Raw genomic sequence first — 20708 nt, forward strand, 5'->3', positions numbered from 1 at the left:
GCTTGGCAAATGAATGCTTAATAGAGATGAGGGAGGTATGACTAGACATGTCAATTATTAATTTCTATAATTATGTATTGATAATTGGCTGCCTTATTTTACGTTAAAATACCCATTCCTAATACATTTATTTTCCTGTTAGGTAATCAAACTGCTGCTACAATCTTTTAATAGTGAGTTTTAACATTTCAGAATAAAACTGAATCATGAGTTATAAAATCTTTGTTAGTTCACTGAATCTACTTTTAAAATGTAGCATTCTATGCATGTGTATGCCTTGTTACAAAAAAATATAAAGTATTTCTAAACTGAGTTATTTAGCACAATTTCTCACGTTTAGCAGGGTTTCTCACATGGTGAGCTTTGAATTGGTCATTGGAAAACTGTAACGTTGACACCTTCAGCCTCAGCCCTGGGGGCATTAGAGCCCCAGTCGGGCATCTCAAGTGTCTGTATTTGAGGGGAGGCCCTAAGAAAGGCTGTCTCAACAAAAGCCATCTAATCATCTTCCCAAGTGTGTTGATGCTAAAGATTTTATAGGGTCATATAAATTTGGAAGGACTGGGTTAAACTAGGTTAATTTTTTTTTCCCCTGCAGAGCCTTTCAGAAAAGTTAACATTCTTTGTTGCATTACGAGGAAAATAGTGCACTCAGTGACTTTCAAGTTTATTTGCTGATACCATTAATTTCACTTGGCTCCTTAGCACCTTAGTCTGGCTTTCAGATTACCTCACTCAAAGTCACCTTCGGAGTTTACTAAAAATACAGATGCTGGTTCCCACATCACACCACAGACATAATTTCTGGAGGTGCTGCATATTAAATAAGCTTTAGAGAAGAAGCATGTGTTTGCTCAAACATTAAAGAATCATGAGAGACAAACAGTATCATTTTTTAAACCTATTTCATTTCTTGGTAGTTGTCTGTATTTAATCAAAGAGAAAGCTACCAAATTAGTTTTTAAAATATAAATATGTTACTTTTTTTCTATTTTTAGCTAAAATAACATATTTTCTACAACTATATTAAATTATTGACCTATTTGCAATATATTAAAATATTTGGGGGAAGTCTTCAGGCAGAATTTTAACAAATAATTTTCACATGGTTTGAAAATTAGAGTACATATATAATTTAAGAAATTGTAAAAATAATGATCTTCAGTAAAATGAACGATAAAGCCTAGAGTTGGCATAAAAATAAGGAAATAGACATTTTCAAATGCTTTTGGTAGAAATGTAATCAGGAAAATCTTTCTGCAGGGCAATATGGCCATTAACCATGATGGGGTAACTGATACTAGAGTACTTTCCTGCAGTAAGGAAATAAAAAAACTGGACAAAATGTATGAGGCCATTCTTTTTAGGTAACAGCTAACAGGCAGTGCAAGACTAGAAGAAAGGATACTCACAAGCTAATCTTCATGATCATCCCCCACTTTCTGTCTGGGAACAATCCCAACAGAGGTTCAGAGAGCTTGTGTTCAAGCAGAACATGGTGGTCCCACTAAGATGAGGAGGCAGATACGAAAATGTGGGGCAGCAGAAAGAAATCAATTCTGTGGTCCAGAGTGTCAGAGAGAGGGAGGCGTCCAGAAAGCGGGTTTCAGAAATCCACGTGGAAACACTCTGTGAGTCTGTGCTTGAGTCCTGGGCTACATATGCAGGATGAGAGCACCGGAGGCTTACCAGATTGCAGGTGCTACTTGAGAAAACTGTTCAGATAAATTACAGGTTTGGCAATTCTGGAAGAGCAAAGCTGGATGAAGTTGTTCTTGCTTCAGTCAGATCTCATTAACACCTTGTTAAAAACCGTGACATCCAGCTGACACAAGAAAGGCTGAGGTTTTTAAAGTGTCACATTCTAGAGTAAGACCTAATTTAGGCCTGCCCTAACAAAACCTGTAACCTAATCTGATAAGATGTGGAAGGGAGAGATTTTGGAGTTTGAGTCCTGTAAAATTGGAGTGACATGCTTTAAGCATATGCATTTGAACAAAGAGTAGTACAAGTCCAAACAAGCGCAAAGCGATCAGCTAATAATAAAGTGCTTGCTATAATAAGAATGAACACCATCAGAGGAAGAAAACAGAACTCAAGCCCAGGGCATTATCCATGATTTCCAGGATTCAACAACATAATTCATTATATATCAAAAAGAGAGAAAACAGGACTAAGAGTCAAGAAGAACAAAGTTGAGATAAACCAGATGCTGGGCTTAGCAAATAACAGCTTTAAAGCAGTTACTGTAATTAGTATAAATATGTTCAAATAATAAAACAAATATATTCAAAAACTAAAGGAAGGCATGGTTTCAACAAAATAACAGGAAAATTCAGAAAAGAAATAAAGACTATCCACCCAACAAGATGGAAATTTTAGAACTAAAAGTATAATAACAGAAATAAAATATTAACTCCATGGGTTTAACAGCAGATTAAAGTATTAAGAGTTGAAAGAGAAAACAATTAACTTGAAGGCAGATTATAGAATTTATGCAATTGGAAGAACAGAGGGAAAAGAGACTGAAGGAGGTGAACAGACCCTCTTGGTCTATGTATTATCAAATGGTCCAACATATATGTGACTAGAGTTTCACAAGAAGAATAGAGAGATTGGAGAAGAAAAATACTTGAAAAAATAATGGCCATACACTTCCCAAATTTGATGAAAAACATTACATTACAGATGTAAGGATTCATTAATAACCAAGCTGAAGAAATGTTAAAGGAGTCAAACCCTGGCATATTTTATGTAAACTGCTGAAAACAAACCATAGAGAAAAATCCTTGAAAGGAACAAGAGAAAAAATACATTGTCATGAGAACAAGGAACATAATTATTGGTAAGTTTTTATGAGAAACAAGGGAGGCCAAGAAGATAATGGAATGACTTTTTTTTTTTTTTTTAATGCTGAAAGAAAAGACTAAGTGAACCCATAATTCTACATCCACAAAAATACTCTTTTTAAAAAAGTGAAAACAATCAGTAAAAGCATGGAAAGTTTGTTGCCTGCAGACCTCCTGCATTTGGAGAAATTTCTAAAGGATGCCTTTTAGCATGAAGGGAATTGGTACAAAATGGAAACTCCAAAAGGAATGAGAATCTGGTATGATTCTCTTTTTGTTAGTGCTAACTGGTGTGCAGGTAGAAATTTTGGAACTGCTACAGATATTTGAGAACATGGTAAAAGCTGAAATAAGAATAAAGCTGACCCATTTCCGAAAATCTTAGTGACAGAAAAATAAAACTATCTACTCTAAAAAATAAATTAAAAAGTCAAACAGACCTGTATGTGATATCTTACAGAGTATTAAAAAATCAGTATTTTTAGTCTAATCCCTGTATTAAGTAGGGAATTATATTCTATTTTTAATGCAGGCCCATTATCTTTTATCTACAATTGTAAAATTCACAAGTTTGTTTTCTTTTTTCTTAAATTTCTTTGGTGGCAAAATCTGTCCTTACTTGAACTAATTTGGTCATAAAACCTGACCTGCACTGACTTCAGGCTATTTATGGCGGTTGTTTTTTTTACACAGGGTTTGAAGATTTCTGTTTCGCTGCAGAAACAGTACTGTGCATTATTACAGGGTGTGATCCCGGGTTCTGCAAGTCATGTTACCTCATATATATGAATACATTACCTTTTCCTATTCAACTACTTCTGAATTCTGAGGCACACTTGGTTTCAAATAAGGTAATATAAACTGTAATTGCTTTTCTTTTTTAAAAAAATATTTTCTAGATCCTTTTTACAATGAGCATATGTAACTTTGGCAATAACAATGTAAGAGACATAGTTAAGTGAAGCTATAGACTGAAATGTATGTTCCTGTTTTTACTAAGATGATGAGTGTACATCCTCAAAAGCAGATCTACAAAGACGACTTTACTAAATCAGGATACCACTATGTCTACGCAACAGTTATGTTAGAAGGAATACAACTAATTTGTACTGTTCCCTCACACGCTGAACACCATGTATGTACAAGACCGTGCTCTATGAAGGTTCTCTTTTTGCAGTTATCAATGGCCCTCAGGAGTAGATAATGATTTCTCATTAACACACCAGTTAATGGCAGCCCCGACAACACTGCCAAGTAAATTACAAAGAAAAAGAAAATACACCTCCTTCTCCTGAATCTGCAACAAATGTCCTCTATTTCCATTTTAATCGTTTTCGTTTTGCACTTGCACAGTATAGAGTAAAACCTGCCAACTGTAATCCTTTGTTTCTTTATAAAATGTGAATACAGTATTTGCCCTACACACCTGACAAGGCTGTTCAAGATCAAAGAGTCTATGTGAACCTTTCTTGTAAATTCTACAGATTGTAACTAATTTTACTCTCCATAGTCTGAAACTGCCTTTCCTATTTGTCTCTTCACCTGTTACATAAATTATTTATGTTCTTTTGCTATACACCAGTGGTTTTTACTTTTATCTACAAATTCCAAATGAAAGAAATGCCACCAACGTACTACCAACGGATTCATCTATGATGTCACTGAAGTTTTAAAAATATATATACTTTTTGCTTTCAGCTTTTCCTGATATAGTGGGTACTCAAATGTAGTTGATACTGGAAAATAATTGCATGCATATTGTTCATTACCATTTGTATTGCTTACAAGTATCCGAGCTCTGTCAAAGGAGATGCATTTTTTTGTTTTGTTCACTGCTTATGTCTAGTGAATAGAACAGTATTGGACATGTGACAAACATTCAAAATACGTATTAAATGCATATATACTAATATATATGACATACATCATAGATATGTGTGATTGATTTCAATAATAGATATTATATAGGTAAGTGTGTGTATGTCTCTACTGAATGCTTACCAATTGCTAGGTTGTACACTCAGGCTTATACATATTTTATCTCATTTGGTCTTTAAAGTAAACCTATAAAGTCTACTTTAAAGGTCTCCTATAAGGAAACTGGGCTTAGAGATGTTATATAATTTCCTCGAAGTAATACAACTGATAAGTGATAGAGGGCAGGATTTAAACTTGAATGCCAAACTATATTCCCTAATTTTTCATCCAGGAATGACATTAAAAAACATTCTAATAAATTATTTTCTGGGGGTGTTTTTTGTTTGTTTGTTTTTTGAGACAGAGTCTGGCTCTGTCACCCAGGCTGGAATGCAGTGGCAGTCTCGGCTCACTGCAACCTCTGCTTCTCGGATTCAAGAGATTCTCCTGCATAAGCCTCTTGAGTAGCTGGGATTACAGGTGCATGCCACCACACCCAGCTAATTTTTGTATTTTTAGTAGAGACGGGTTTTGCCATGTTGGCCAGGCTGGTCTCAAACTCCTGACCTCAGGTGATCCACCCGCCTCGGCCTCCCAAAGTGCTGGGAGTACAGGCATAAGCCACTGCATCCAGCCTTGTATTTGGTTTTATACAAGGTTTTGGAGAAGTCACAACCAAAATTAGAAATCTCTTGATGTTCCCATATGTTGATCTAGATTTTTATAGGTGCACACACATGCTTGCATCCATCATGGTTGTAGAAAGTTTCAGAGTTAAACCTTTAGGCAGGTTAATTGAAAAACAGACTTCTGGGACGAAGTTGAAAGAGAAATATTAAGGCCAGTGGTTTTACTAAACTAGAAAGTATGTAACGAATGACTAAGTTATGTTTTAATTGAAAAATACCAAAAAAGCAGAAAACAATAAAATGTTCCCTTTTAAGATTTGACCTAATACTTTATTCAACTAAGGTGTCTGTCCTCACAAAAATATCTGCTATATCTAATGTGTCAAAAAGTGTTTAGTAAGTTTGTATATTCTGGTTCTAGAAGCAAATTTTCTCTGTGAGGGTTAAAAAAAACACCATAATACAGTATTGGCTCAAGTGATAATCCACCAAAAAAGGAATTACTACTATTATTTCCTGTGATATAGCTAAAGAATATTCACATAGGACCTCAGGAATCACTGAAATTAATGTTGTAGGACTTTGTAAATTACTAAAAATTAAATATCACGTTTTAGTATTCCTGTTGCATTACATTAAGAATTGTTTCTATTTTAATTTCAGATAAACTGACACATCTTCAATAAAGAAGTCTTATTATGTAAGTTTTTACTGATCCTACACAAAAGATGCAACAACTACATTTCCAAAGATGTAAATTCAGGGCTAACCTTCTCTATTTAATCCTTTATTGTTTGGGGAGAATTACTCATCCGGTATTCATGAATTGTATGGTCACTCAACCTGTTTTCTTGCACCATTTTTTATCATAAGATAGGTTCTTCTGTGTTAGTTTTCAAAGTTTAAACCACATACATAAACTGGCCTTGAATATCTATCTACAGTTCTAGGTGCCTGGGTAAGGAAAACATCTTTCCTCTCAGAATGTGGTCATCAAACAACCCATTTACTTGCATTGTTAACCTCTTCCTACTTCTTTCTGTTCATGTCTCAGGTCTTTCCATCTGAAATGGTTATTCTCCTGGCAAATGTTACTAGTGTGTAAGAAGATAGGATGAGGAAAACAACCTACTACCAGGGCACTCAGCTATAACTGTGCCATGTCTGATGATCTTGACCACTGCATCTTCCTTCCTTTCAGTGTTTGTTCTTAAGACCACCACAATATCACATTCTTTTATTCTCCTGTTACTTGTATGATCACTCTCCATTTTCTTGGTAAATATTCTTTATTTTCCCACCCCTTAAATGAGCTCCAAGAGTTAAATCCTTATCTGCATAGTCTCCTAGACTGACTTCAAGCATTTTCATGGATTCAGCTAACACCCACATTGCTAATGACTCCCAGATCTCCAGCTCTAGCACAGTGCTCTCTATAACACCCTCTTTGACTCATCTGTCTGAATTAGTCCACCAAATCTTCAACTTGTTGTGAGACAGAGCAGAGCTTGAATTTAATTACTGTTCCTACTAGCTTTGCCATCCTAAGCAAGCATTTAATGTCTCAAAGCCTCAATTTACACAACTGTAAAATGGGGATAATGATTTTTATTGGGTTGCTGTGGGGTTTTAATGAAATAATGTAATTGAAGTGATCAATTTAGACTCTTATGCACAGTAGGTCAAAGAAGGAGGTAAGTGTGCCATTTATTAACAAAAATGAGTTCATCACTCTCCAAATCTGATTGCTGATTCTCTCTTACCTTGATCAGTCAATGGTATTTCTTTCCACCATTTGCCAAGTCATAAATCTATGAATCAAGTCACAAATCAATTTTTTATCATCAGGTCCTTTCTTTCTCCCAAATACTTTTTAGACCAGATAATGTCATTTCTAACGCCTGTCTTAATTTAGGCTCTCATCATTTCTTACCTATAACCTATAAAGAGTCTTATTTTCTTTCATCTGTCTTTAATGTATCCTCTACAACACTGTAAAAATGATCTACCTAAAAACGTGTATGGGTCACGGCTGACACACTCTAAGGTGACCCTCAATGAGGCATGCTCCTGTATAACTCCTCCTCTTGAGTGCAGGTGGAACATGTGACTTGCTTTTAAGCAACAGAAAAATATAAAAGTGATGGTATGTCAATATCAAGATTATGATTATATGAGACCCCATCTCAGCAGACTGAAGTGAGAGACTCTACTACCCTTGAAGAAGCAAACAACCACATTTTAAAAAGCCAATGAGGAGATCTATGTGCAAAAACCTGTGGGTGGCCTCAAGGAGCTAAGGACCTTACTTCTGCAAAAGTAAGGAAGTGAATTTTGCCAAAAACCAGGTGAGTTTGGAAGAGGACCTTGAACTTTAAAAAACAATTGTGGCCTGGCTAAATTTTGTTGTGAGACCGTGATCAGAGAGGCTAGCTAAGCAATCATCCTTGGGAGCTGTAAGATAATAAATGTATGTAGCCTTAAGCCACAAATTTTGTGGTAATTTGTTATACAGCAATAGAACACTATCTCAAATACGTATCAGGCAGTAGAACACTATCTCAAATACTCCCATGCAAAATAAATATTTATTGAATTGGATTAAATTGTCTCCTCCACTGAGTCAAGACATTCTTAAAGGAAAATGATGTTGCCATTTTTCTAAGTCCTGGAATGCAATAATCTCAATAAATTCTAATGACTGAATAAATGACATCTTTGTGATATATTACTATGTTATTCTATACTGGTAGAGAAAAGCTCAAGAACATAACATGTTATCTTTTTGCATAAATCATTAAGGACATTTCCAGAGTTTTAAAACATCAGAATTGATTAATCTTTATTTTAAAAATTATTAAAAGAAGCATAGATTAAGTTATAACTCAAAAGTTAGTTGTCTTAAGCTTCTATTGCTGTCATGAGCAAATTACTACCAATTTAGTGTCTTAAAAACACACATTGAAGGCCGGGCGCAGTGGCTCATGCCTGTAATCCCAGCACTTTGGGAGGCCGAGGCGGGCAAATGGCTTTGGGAGCCCAGGAATTCAAGATCAGCCTGGGCAACATGGAGAAACCCCATCTCTACTAATAAGAGAAAAATTAGCCAGGTGCGGTGGTGTGCGCCTATAGTACCAGATACTCGGGAGGCTGAGTTGGGAGGATCACCTGAGCCCGGGGTACGGAGATTGCAGTGAGCTGAGATCACATAACTGCACTCCGGCCTGGGCCGCAGAGTGAGACCCTGTCTCAAAAACAACACAAATTTATTATCTTAGAGTTCTGTAAACTAGAACGCCATCACAGGTCTCACTGCACTAACAAAAGGTTTTGAGAGGGTTCCTTTCTGGATGCTTTAGGGACAATGAATATACTTCCTTGCTTTTTCCAGCTTCTAGAGACCACCTGCATTCCTTGGCATATGGTCTCATTCCTCCATCTCAAAAGCCAGCTAAGTCACGTTTCTCTGACACTTCTTCCACTATGACATCTCTAACAATGGCCAGGTAAGCTCTGCTTTTTAAGGACTCATGTGATTAGAATAGGCACACCCAAGCAATTCAGGAAAATCTCCCCATCTCAAAGTCTGTAACATTAAACATATCTGCAAGTTCCTTTTCACAAGTAAGATAACATGTCCCCAGTTCCAGAGATTAGGACATAGAGATCTTTTGGGACAGAGGCATTATTCTGCCCGCCCCATTAGTGGAAGAGAAGAATAAGAATGCAACTCATTGTAACACATACGACTCTTAAATACCACAGACTTCCTCAGAAACTCTGTTTTCAGATCTTTTCATTCCAACTTATACTACATTTCACATTCTAAAATGAAACATTTCCTTCTATTTTCTAGAATTTGAACTTTTCCAAGTTAAATAAAAAAATTTAAAATCAGCTTTCTGCAAAAACCACCACAACTGGCAGCTATAGCCTTCCTATGGATACTCACATAGGGAAGGCCTGGCCTGACTGAGCAGCAGGCTGTGAATTCTTCTCCTCGGGACAAAGCCTGCCAAGTCTGCCTCAGGGAAACTTGGCAGCACATCAAGAACAAAAACTTAGTGTGGCCATTTATTCCTGACACACAGACAATAGACTGCATCATTTAATGTCTTCAGGCTAGAACATTTTTCTTACATTCATATCACTAGAGGGTTAAATAGGGGCAACACCCAGGGATGAGGTGTGACTGTAATTGTTTTCAAGTCATCTAGAGAAACATCAGGGATTCAGTAGTAAATGAGCCAGCGGTGCAGAGCGAGTCACTGCCCTCTGTCCTCCTGCTGAGAGCCACTAGGTCCTTGCATGATATTCTAAACTCTCCAAATATATGCAGAATCCATTTTAATTAAGGAAACAAAAACATGCCAAAGAGTTTGATGGGTGTTTTGGTGAGCGTGTAAGACATTTTGAATATAGATATGAGTCCCATTTTAACACAAATTGTAAATGGGCAAAAATTTAGTGATACATCAAAAATGAAGGTAAAGTTCTACTCCCTTTTCACATCTTCCCCTCTTGCCCCAAAGTTTTATCTCCTTTCTTCCTAGCCATAATGTAATTGACATAAACATATCAAATTCATAGGTTAAATTCGAGCACATAGGTTAATTCACACAAAAATTCAGTCTGTTCCAAGGTGCAGTTCATCCAAGTCTTCTCTGTCATCTTGCAAGATGAATCTTGTTCACATGTAAGACTTGGCAACAACATATGGATGGGTTAAAATGAGTGGTATCATTCAAACAAAGCAATGTCAATGCTAATGTTGCATGTCAACACATCAGGGATATCATCATGATATATGTGGATGAAACATTTAATTCATAGTAAAATGAAAAAATATAAATGAAATGAACTTCATTTAAGGAAAAAATGTAAAGTAGTTATGGTAAATGAGGTAAAAATGTGAAGAGAATAAATGTTCAATATATGAAATCAGATGGCATGGGTTTATATTTTGGTTGTATTACATATTAACTACTATCTTTTTGATCTTATCTGTGATTCTTCCCGAAAACAATGACAAATAATAAATGCAACTCATTCATTCAAATAATATCTATTGAGTGGCTACTGTGAGTGAGGCACTAGTCTAGGTACTAAGGATGCATCAATCAATCAATGAAACCCATATCCCTGCCCTCCATGGCACCTACATTCTTACAATTCTTCATATGATATTTATAAGGGTTGGATGAGATAATTTATTTAGCATTCCTGGAAAAAGATAAGCACTGCAAATAAATTTAATTAGCATCATTATAATAGTAATAAAATATTTTAGGAATCTGTAAATATATATTTGCCTAAGTCAGAATACTAAATAAATGGGTAATTTGAGCAGACTAGAACCAATTATTATATATAACATATATATAACACATTATATGTATATATTCTTTATACTATCATTATATGAGATTTTAAACTGTCCTTAAAATAACAGGTGTCCGAAGAGGAGCTTAAAGAAAAATAATTCTGCTTTTTGAAACAAATTTTTTCAGCAATGAGCCCTATTTTTATTTCTAATAAGTTCTCTTTTTAAAGTAAAATGTAAATGACAACATTTGCCTCTAGATTAGCATTCACTCAGGGCTATGTTCCTTTCTTCCCCTCTCTCTTCACATACCCCTCTTTGCTACTCTTCCACATGATCAAGTAGTCATGACACCGTGACTTATCACCTATCTCCCATCAATTCAGCCATCGTTCTACTCTGCTCCATTAGTATTTCCTGCTGTGAAAATCCCTGTAGAATCTATGGTAAACTCTCAGAGGTTTCCACGTTCTGCTTTGGAAAGCAGTGACCCACAATGTTATTAAAAATCAGTAACTTACAAAGGGATTTTTCCTCACGCCAAAGCAAAAGAGACATCTAGACATCATCCTCAGAGTGACATTCACGCACAACTTCCAGCTGACAGTCATCGCTTCTGAACTCACATGCACTGCTCCAGCTATCAAATTTTACATGGGGTATTTTAAGGAGTTCTTTAAAAATCAAAATTCCTGGCTCTGCAGTTCATTAAGTGTGCCATTCCAAGAGATGCAACTGCCAGAACTGGTTAGTTACTATGAAGGCAGTTATCCTCTAATGCTACAAGGCAAGCATTTTAAAGCTTTATTCAAATATGTGACACACACTTCAAAACTCCACACTTTCAGAGGACTTCCTGGAACTAATATTCCAACTTAGTACTCCTCCAGTTAAACGGAAGCTAATAAGAAGCATGAGACAGTATACACTATGTAAGAATGTTAGCAGAACACCACATGTATTGACCCTACATTAAAAAATCATAATAGCATTAAATTATCCTAAACCTCTAACACCCATTCATAAGAATACTCTCACTCTTTCATCAAAAACCACACGTCATTCTGATTCATGTATAGTGCTAAAAATATAAATTTTACAGAATGTCTCTGAACCTGACCCAGACACTTAAATATTTTCATAACTCCAGAAGCAAAAGGAAAACCAGCAAAAATCTCTTGACTGTGTAACACAGTCTGCTTTGAACAAACGGCCTGGATGCAAGCAGTAGGTGGCAAAGTTAAAATAGAAATGTTAATCCTATGAGAACCCTTGCCTGCTGTTTTATAGCCCTTCCTCAAGATTAAAAAAAAAAAAAGAGAGAGAGAGAGAGAGGTAAAGAACATAAAAACACCTATAGCCCTAATACTACAGAATAAAAGGAAGTGCTGATTTTAAAATACATGTTTTCAACCTGTGATTTTTTTTTTTATAGACAGTAGTATCAGGAATGGGTGGGAAAATAAATAAATATAGTTTCCAGTTTAAATTTTAACAAAGTAGCAGCCTTTTTTCTTTACCCAGGATAAAAGAAGAAACATTAATTTTGGGTAACATTATGAATTACTTTATTGTATCTACATATTAGAAAATAGCTTCTTGAAGAAGTATTAATTTTTAAAAAATTTACAATGATCAACCAAAACAGTAACAAGCAAACTTTTTCTATAAAAGGCCTATATATATATATATATATTTCCGGCTTGGCTGGCTACAGGGTCTCTGTAGCAACTAATCAGCTCTGCTGCTGTAGTACAAAAGCAGCCACAGATGAAATGTAAATGAATGGGTATGCCTGTATTTTAATAAAACTTTCTCTGTGGACATTGAAATCTAAAAATCATACAATCTTCACTGCTCATGAGATATTCTGCTTTTTATTTTTTCAACCACTTAAAAATGCAAAACAACATTATTAGTGTATGTACCATACAGAACATACAGTGGGCTAGATTTGGGCCACAGGTTATATTAACAGTTTGCCAACCCATAGACTAGATAGCAATAATGAAAACCGTAAGAAATAAAAGGTCAGAGGACAAAGCTCACTTTTCCTTCCTTCCTTCCTTCCTCTTTCCCTTCCTTCCTCCATTTTTTCTTTTCTTTCTAAATTAATTAATTAATTAATTAATTTTGCTTGATATCTGGCAACACAAAAAATAATCCGATGCAGTTTGATGAAGTAGAAGGTCAGTATCTCAAATTCAGTCAGAGTTGTACATGATAATGGTACCGGGCTAACTGTAACAGTTACCAGGCACAGAGCTCACACATCTACCATGGAGATTCTGTAAGCTACAAAATCATTCATAATATTCAAAGTGAATATCATTACATGGAATCCTATTTGCATTCCAATGAACTGTCACATAAGTTTCCCCTATGGCATCTTCTTTGACAAATAATGTCTTCATTGAATTCCCCTGAATTTTCCTTGATGATACAGAAAAAAAGACAAAAGAGAAACTTGCTTCACTGTGCCAATAACTGGAGCATCATTATTCGTTTATAACAGCTGAAGGGTTGTCTGACACTAGGGGACCTGGAAACACCCTAGAAATGTTATATCCTTCCCAAGACAGTTAGATATATAATGCTGGGAAATCCTGGGACAATGACCTGTGATTCTCCCCCAAAAACGCTATTTTGTCTCTTTTAGTTACAAACAAGAAGAGAGAACTCTCTTTGGGAGAAATTTCACCAGCAAACCAAGAACTACTTGAGCAGTAGTTTTTTTGTTGTTGTTGTTGTTGTTGTTGTTGTTGTTTTAGATGGAGTTTTGCTCTTGTTGCCGAGGCTGGAGTGCAATGGCACGATCTTCGCTCACCACAACCTCCACCTCTCAGGTTCAAGCGATTCTCCGGCCTCAGCCTCCCTAGTAGCTGGGATTCCAGGCATGCGCCACCACACCCGGCTAATTTTGTATTTTTAGTAGAGGCGGGGTTTCTCCACGTTGGTCAGGCTGCTCTCAAACTCCCGACCTCAGGTGATCCGCCGGCCTCGGCCTCCCAAAGTGCTGGGATTACAGGCGTGAGCCACTGCGCCCGACCGCAGTAAATATTTTATACCAATATACTGGTTGTTAGAGACTCAGATAAATTGAAATCATTGTTTAAAAATTATAATGCAGCCTGTAATGACAGTAAAGTCCAGTGGCTAAGGGCGCTACCATGTCTTCAGTAAGATGCTGGGGCATTGCCACAGCACACACTTTCCTATTAGGATGGGATCCTCAAGAGACTCCTGTGGCTTTGTAAGCAATCATCAGTGCAGCTTCCACTACAATTAAAAACATATGCCTAAATATTGTTTTTGAAAATGACACAAGTGTTTAAATACCAAAATAAAAATTCTATGAAATGGTGCCAGAAGCTTATGTGGTAAGAAAAGCCAAAGAATTTGTGCAAAAGTATGCTTCTTACTGTCTTCTATGAATAAACACTGCTGAACAGTTCATAATGGCTTAAAATTCCACCCATGAAATCTACATCTTTTATGTAGAAAATATAATTATTTCATGTAGATTTTCATGAAAAAACAACAACAACAACTTAGTTGTGGCATCTAAGTCCACCTTTAAGGCAGGCCTCACAAGAAAAAAAGCCAGTCATCTTTTCTGGGTAATATGAGACATTATGGAGAGGTAATATTCCAAATTACCACACAGCCTCAGGAAAAAGAAAACTGCTAACACGAACTCTACGTTGAATGATTGAGCTAAGGCTAAAAGCAAATCTTTGTAGTCACTGACATGAAGGCTGTATCTGTAGAGAACAAAGCTTATATGCGAATGAAGATTAGCTTTTACAGTCACATTTATGAATTCATATTACATGAGTAACAATGGACATAGTTATGATTTTCAATTTATCTTGACAAATATTTATTCAGCTTATCAGGTACTGTGACGTGCCTAGAAAAGAAATTATATAGCAAAGAGAGATAGAACTTTGAGAGAAATGTTCAGTAATGAATACAAATATGGGAGATTGGATTAATTGCTGGGTGGAGAATTTTCAAACAGGATAAATTGAGTTTGAAGCATGATGTTTGAAATGTTAATGGGTTATACAATGTGTGTTATCTAACAGTCAACTGTACATGAAAACACTGAGCATAGGAAATGGTAAGGAATAACGATATACATTTGGGATTTGTTTGCACAGAATGGATAATTGAAGCCAAGTGAATGAATGAGATGGGCATGGAGTATCTTAAAAAAGGGGACTATAAGGCCAGGTGCGGTGGTTCATGCCTGTAATCCCAGCACTTTGGGAGGCTAAGGTGGGCGGATCACGAGGTCAAGAGGTCAAGACCATCCTGGCCAACATGGTGAAACCCCGTCTCTACTAAAAATACAAAAATTAGCTGGGCATGGTGGCACGCACTTGTAATCCCAGCAACTTGGGAGGCTGAGGCAGGATAATATCTTGATCCTGGGACGCAGAGGTTGCAGTGAGCAGAGATCGCGCCACTGCACTCCAGCCTGGGCGACAGAGCAAGACTTCATCTCAAAAAAAAAAAAAAATGGGGGGGACCACAGACAGAACCTCAAGGAATACCCACATTCATGGGCAGGAGGAAGCCAGCTAAGACGGAACCACTAGGAAGAGAGGAGAATCCTCTGACACATGAGTGGAGCAATAGGTAAAGTGAGATTCTCCAACGCCAACTGATGCAAATAGGAGACAGAGGTATTTCAGTGGTTAAAAGCCTGTATTTTTCTTATCATGAGACCATGCAAGACCTTGGCAAAATCTGCAAAACAGCAGAGGTGGCAGTGGGTGAAGACAGATATCTAATTTCATAACCTGGCAAGGCTTCTAAGTTGAGGATTCAGTGGAGGATGAAATGGAAGAATCAAGTGAGTAAGAATATAATTGATAACAAAAATCCTGGAGATGGTAGGATGAGATACAAATTGAGAGCAGAGTGAGGAACAGTTATTCTGGGAAGGAAGGATTATTCCTCAGCTGTCAGGCAAGCAAAGAGAGGACTAGTGAAAACTCAGATATGTCCAACTGTGGGAAAGGATGCCAACCAAGGATGCCAAAAAGGATAACCAATGTAGTAGTACATTTTAGAAGATTCTCAGTCTCAGTCCAGTAAAGCTGAAATTACATGAAAATGAAACATTCAGATATGGGATTTTTAAGAATAAAAAAAGGATAAAATAAAATCCTTATCTTAGCACACTTTGGAAATTTTATTTAGCCAAGAAAAAGTATCCACATCTTAAACTGATCGAAGTATGAGTGCAATTTATCCCTTCATCCAGAACACATATTCCACCACTGCCATATTTTATAATGACTTTTACAGACGTGTGGTCTATTTCCTAATAAACTACCTAATTTCATAAAGTAGTTCTAAGATTACAATAAGATGTTATTGTAAGGAGTGTTATTGTAAGTGAAGAGATTTCATCAGTTCCTGTAAGGTAGTTAGGGATGTTTGAAATAGATTTTAAATTACTGCCTGACCAACAGCCAGGGTGTGAAAGACGTGAGGAGTGGTTCCTAACTTTTGTGTGCATCAGAATTACTTAGAGGGCTTGGGAAAGCACAGATGAGTGGGTTTCATCCCTAGAATTTTGGAGGAAGCACCTCAGAATTTGTATTTCCAACAAGTTCTCAGTGACACTGATATTGCTGGTCCAGGGACCACACTTTGAGAACCACTGCTCTGTAACATACAATGCTAGTTATTCCTTATCGTGTGGGTCTATAAACAAGCACATTTTCATTCAACTTCTATCAAAGTAAATTGATGGAATTTGTAGATGTGTTAAGACTGCCATCAATATTTTCAAAAAACCTGTCTATATTTGAGTCACATTCACTTCCAAATGTTGTATTGAACATGCTATCTGTCATTATCATTATCCTTAGAAAATGGCTTCAGGTACTGATTAAGAAGTCACAGAATCTGTTTCTGTTGAAAGGAACACTTAACTACATGGCTTATTAAATAAGGGATAAACCAGCTTCGGTTATGTCTGGATGCAATTCTAGTACTTAATCATTGCTTTTTTTTTTTTTTTCCCATCGGGACAAGTAGAAGTTTTTCACAAGGCTGGTTCATTTCCAGTTCAGGTGGAAAGTGCAGCAGAGAAATCATACAAATATCTTGTAATGACAAATTGCCAAGAAAATCATATAGCCCTACCTACATATATTATATGTATTATATATTAAATATATATATATATATTCCTCACAAGAACTCTATAGTTTATTTACTAGCTTCATTTTACAGACATGGAAACTGAGGCAAAAAGAGATTAAATATCTCACTAAGGGCTAGACAGAAGTAATTATTGGAGTTTTTCTAGTTTCAGTATCATGGCCCTTACCTACTACCTATATTTAATACATACTTTTACTACATATTAAAGCACATGTTGGGCTCAAATATTTACCTGTTCCGAGAAACAGGACGTGGTATCTCCCATCAGCAGCATTCACTCGATCCACAGCTATCTTTGTATACTTGTAGTCAGTGCCAATACGAACAATCAAAGGCCTTTTGTGGATTGGGTAGATGGAATTGTACATGAGAGGATGGTTCCGAATAAAAGTGACAACATCATCTGGGAACTCCTTGGTGGTTCGCATATTGGGTGTAAATGCTCCTCCTGGACACTAGAAAGAAAGTTTTAAAGAACCAAGTTAATAAAATAGTTGCCTTGTTCTAGTAATAACAAAAACTCTCTACTTTTGAAATCACTTAGTAGCTCCAGTTGTTTTAAGCATATCTGCTACCTATGGAGGTGAAAAGAAATAGCATGACTATGTTTTACTATCTGTAGATGATTAATACTGTGTGTATTAACTTTGAATTAGGCTAAGTCCTTGTATGTTATTCTGTTTTCAGAGAAGAGCTGATGCCATCTTGTATATGAGATAACTCTTCACCCTTCTCACTCACCATTTTTCTATTTCTTATTTTGTGCCAGACACCATATTGTTAGGAAAACAAAAACTAGTGGACACAATCTAATGCTGCTACTTCTTAAAGTAAGTCATATTATCATTAAATTCAGTCAAACTCTGACATGTAAGTTTTATTTCATCTGATCTGCCCTCCCAAAAGAGAGAGCTTAGAAATTGGGACTTAGGGGCTTAGGTGGCTCAGGCCTGTAATCTTAGCACTTTGGGAGGCTGAAATGAGAGGATGTTGAAGCCAGGAGTTCAAGACCAGACTGGACAACACAGCAAAATTCCATCTCTGGGGAAAAAGTTAAAAATTAGCTAGGTGTGGTTGTGCATGCCTGTGATCCCAACTCCTTGGGAAACTGAGGCAGGAGGATCACTTGAGCCCAGGAATTTGAGGCTGCTGTGAACTGTGATGGCAACACTGTACTCTAGTCTGGGCAACAAAGTGAGACCCCATCTCCATAAAAAAAGGAAGAAGAAGAAAAAAAGGAGGAGGAGGAGGAAAGGAGGAGGAGGAGGGAGAAGGGGAGGAGAGAAGAAGAAAAGAAGAAGAAAGAAGATAGCTTAGACTGGATGTGTTAAATTAAATCTGGTAACTCCCCTCTATCAAAGATCCCATTCATTATCCTTAGAATAAAATACCAGCAGCTTAGAACAGCCTACAAGCTTCTGCATGATCTGGCCTGAGCCTGCCCCTCCTACTATAGGTCTTGCTGCTCCTGAGCCTCAAGCATACCTTCCCTCCAGGATCTCGGCACCTGCTGTTCCCTGCCCAGCATACTCCTCTTCAGAACACCCCATGTCGTTTTCTGTTACCTCATTCAGTTCTCAGTTCAAAAGTTGCTTCTTGAAAGTGATGACATATAAAAGTATCTCCCCTTCTCCATCTCTACTTTGTCTCCTTGGCCTGCCATTTTTCTTCACAGCCCTATTTTAACTAACAGTATACTATATATCAGTTGCTTGCGTCTTTATTGCAAGCTTGTGCTGACTGTAACTGGGTCTATTTTGTTATTGTTTTGCCATCAGACTTTAACAGAGCTGGTTAGTAGATAATCACCAGAGTAGCTGAATGAATGCATTATATCATTCATTGTATCTGGCCTGCAATTTTGGTGCAGGGTCTGTATGAAACAGGGGCCTCAATTCTGGCCAGGAGGGAAAAGTTTCAGAGCATTAAGTCCAAAGGGGCAGGCAGAAAACAAGAATGAGATCTGGAGAAAGGACTGCTGAACAGCGTCAGCAGTTCTGGAAAGAGAACCTGACAAGGGCCTCTGAGGAGAAGATTCCATTCGTAGGGTACCTAAGGCCAAACTTAAGGGTAGGCTGGGAACTGCTGAGGCCAGAACTCAAACTCACTAATTGGATCTGAGTGTTAAGCTACATGAGAAAAACCATTGGGTATAATATTTTAACACATACAACATTATTACTAATGTTATTAAATACCTGTCAATATTAAATTCCTGTTGATATCTCTACTTCCAGAAACAAAAACACTATGTTATAGTTTTCTTGAAACACACAGCACTATTGTGTTATTTTTCATTTTTCTTCTTTAGAGAGGTATGTGGTAAAAGGAAAGTAACAAAGCAAGCTGCCTGTTCAATAGCAACAGGCACAGCATCAGACATAAATAGCAAGATGCAATGGGGACTGTGACAAACTGGGGAGTTATGTGTTATCCAAAGATGGTAATGAACACTTATCCAGCTGACTGCTTCTAAGCAGGAATAAAATCCTCGTGCTTCCAGACCTCAGCAGAAGACAGAATGTGGAGTTTTATGTAAAATCTGCCAAGTGTTTAATGTTGATTCAGTAAAAAAAGAACAGCAACGTGGGGGGCCAAACAAAATATGACAATCTCCAGGTTAAATCCTTGCAACAGCTGTCCAACAGTATTAGTGCCTTCGGGCCAATGCTGCCAAGCAGACCTCCATGTGCAGCTAGATCTCAGCCGATTACTAATATCATCTCACTCATTTAGATTGCATCATCATGAGTGCAATATTTAGACTAACTTTGACCAGTTAACATTACTAGACTAGAACTTTTTACAGATCTGATAAATATAGTTCTCTTTTTGTAGAAAGGCACAAGGAGCAATTAAATGACTTAAAAGAGTAGCAGTAATGAGACAAGTAATAAAATGAAACCTCTCATTCTTTATTCCATTAACTAGACTTTCATCTGGAGTTCACGCTTTTATTTTTTAAAACGTATTATATTTAAATACACGTTTATAAACTGCTCACAATGAAGACCAAAATGAGGACAAAAGTTTTAATTTGAGGCTGTTCTAAGCTGATGAATGTGTTCCATACTTCTGCAAAATACAGAATTATGGGTGTTTTCTAGCCTCAATCTTCACACAAAGTGGAAAAAGGGAACTACATTGCTCACTGCATGAAAACATGGAAAGAGCAATGCATGGGTAATTTAAATAGTTCCAGATCTTCATAAAACACCACTAATTATGGCTTGCTAAACTGATATGTCTCCTTAAGTATTTGCAAGCATTCCCGTTTCTAAGTTCTGGAAAAATCAAAGTTAGCATACATTACTAAACAATTTACATAATTTCTAGTTAGTACAGTTTGATGTGAGATAAGCTTATTAAGTTATCAGTGCCTAGTCTCTGGCTTTTCCTTAAAGGTAACTGAAATCCAGGTTAACAATTATGTCAAGGTTGTTCAAAACCATAGTTATTAAAGAGGTAATCTAAGCAAATCGAATCAAAGACGTTACTTTGCATTCATTAAAATATTCCCCACAAGACTTTTTTTAATCCTCGCATGAATTTATCACCTAGAAATAAGTGTCTCCTAGTACATGTTCAAACTTACCAAATAATTTTTTCATAATAATTAATTCTTCTATTGATTCATGGAATCAACTCTGCTGATAAGACAATGAGTGATAATAATGTAACACAAACAAAAATTGATTGCCCTTTGTAGACTCTATCTGCAGTACTGAGTTTGCTCAGTGTCATACTGCCAAGAATAAATCAGAAGTGATTAACTTTTCTCTCACCTTGCAATATAATAAA

General features: G+C 36.6%; 1 protein-coding gene across 1 annotated transcript in view; it reads right to left on the reverse strand.

Annotated features, from left to right (window-relative positions):
* Nucleotides 1-20708, reverse strand: part of SEMA3C (semaphorin 3C) — a 179290-nt gene that overhangs the window by 29682 nt on the left and 128900 nt on the right. Inside the window, exon 12 of the mRNA XM_050785237.1 lies at nucleotides 17140-17362. Within this exon, the coding sequence (XP_050641194.1) occupies nucleotides 17140-17362 (223 nt within the window). The remainder of the gene's footprint in view (nucleotides 1-17139; nucleotides 17363-20708) is intronic.

The sequence above is a fragment of the Macaca thibetana genome, chromosome 3 (genome assembly GCF_024542745.1).
Source record: "Macaca thibetana thibetana isolate TM-01 chromosome 3, ASM2454274v1, whole genome shotgun sequence".
NCBI lineage: Eukaryota > Metazoa > Chordata > Mammalia > Primates > Cercopithecidae > Macaca > Macaca thibetana.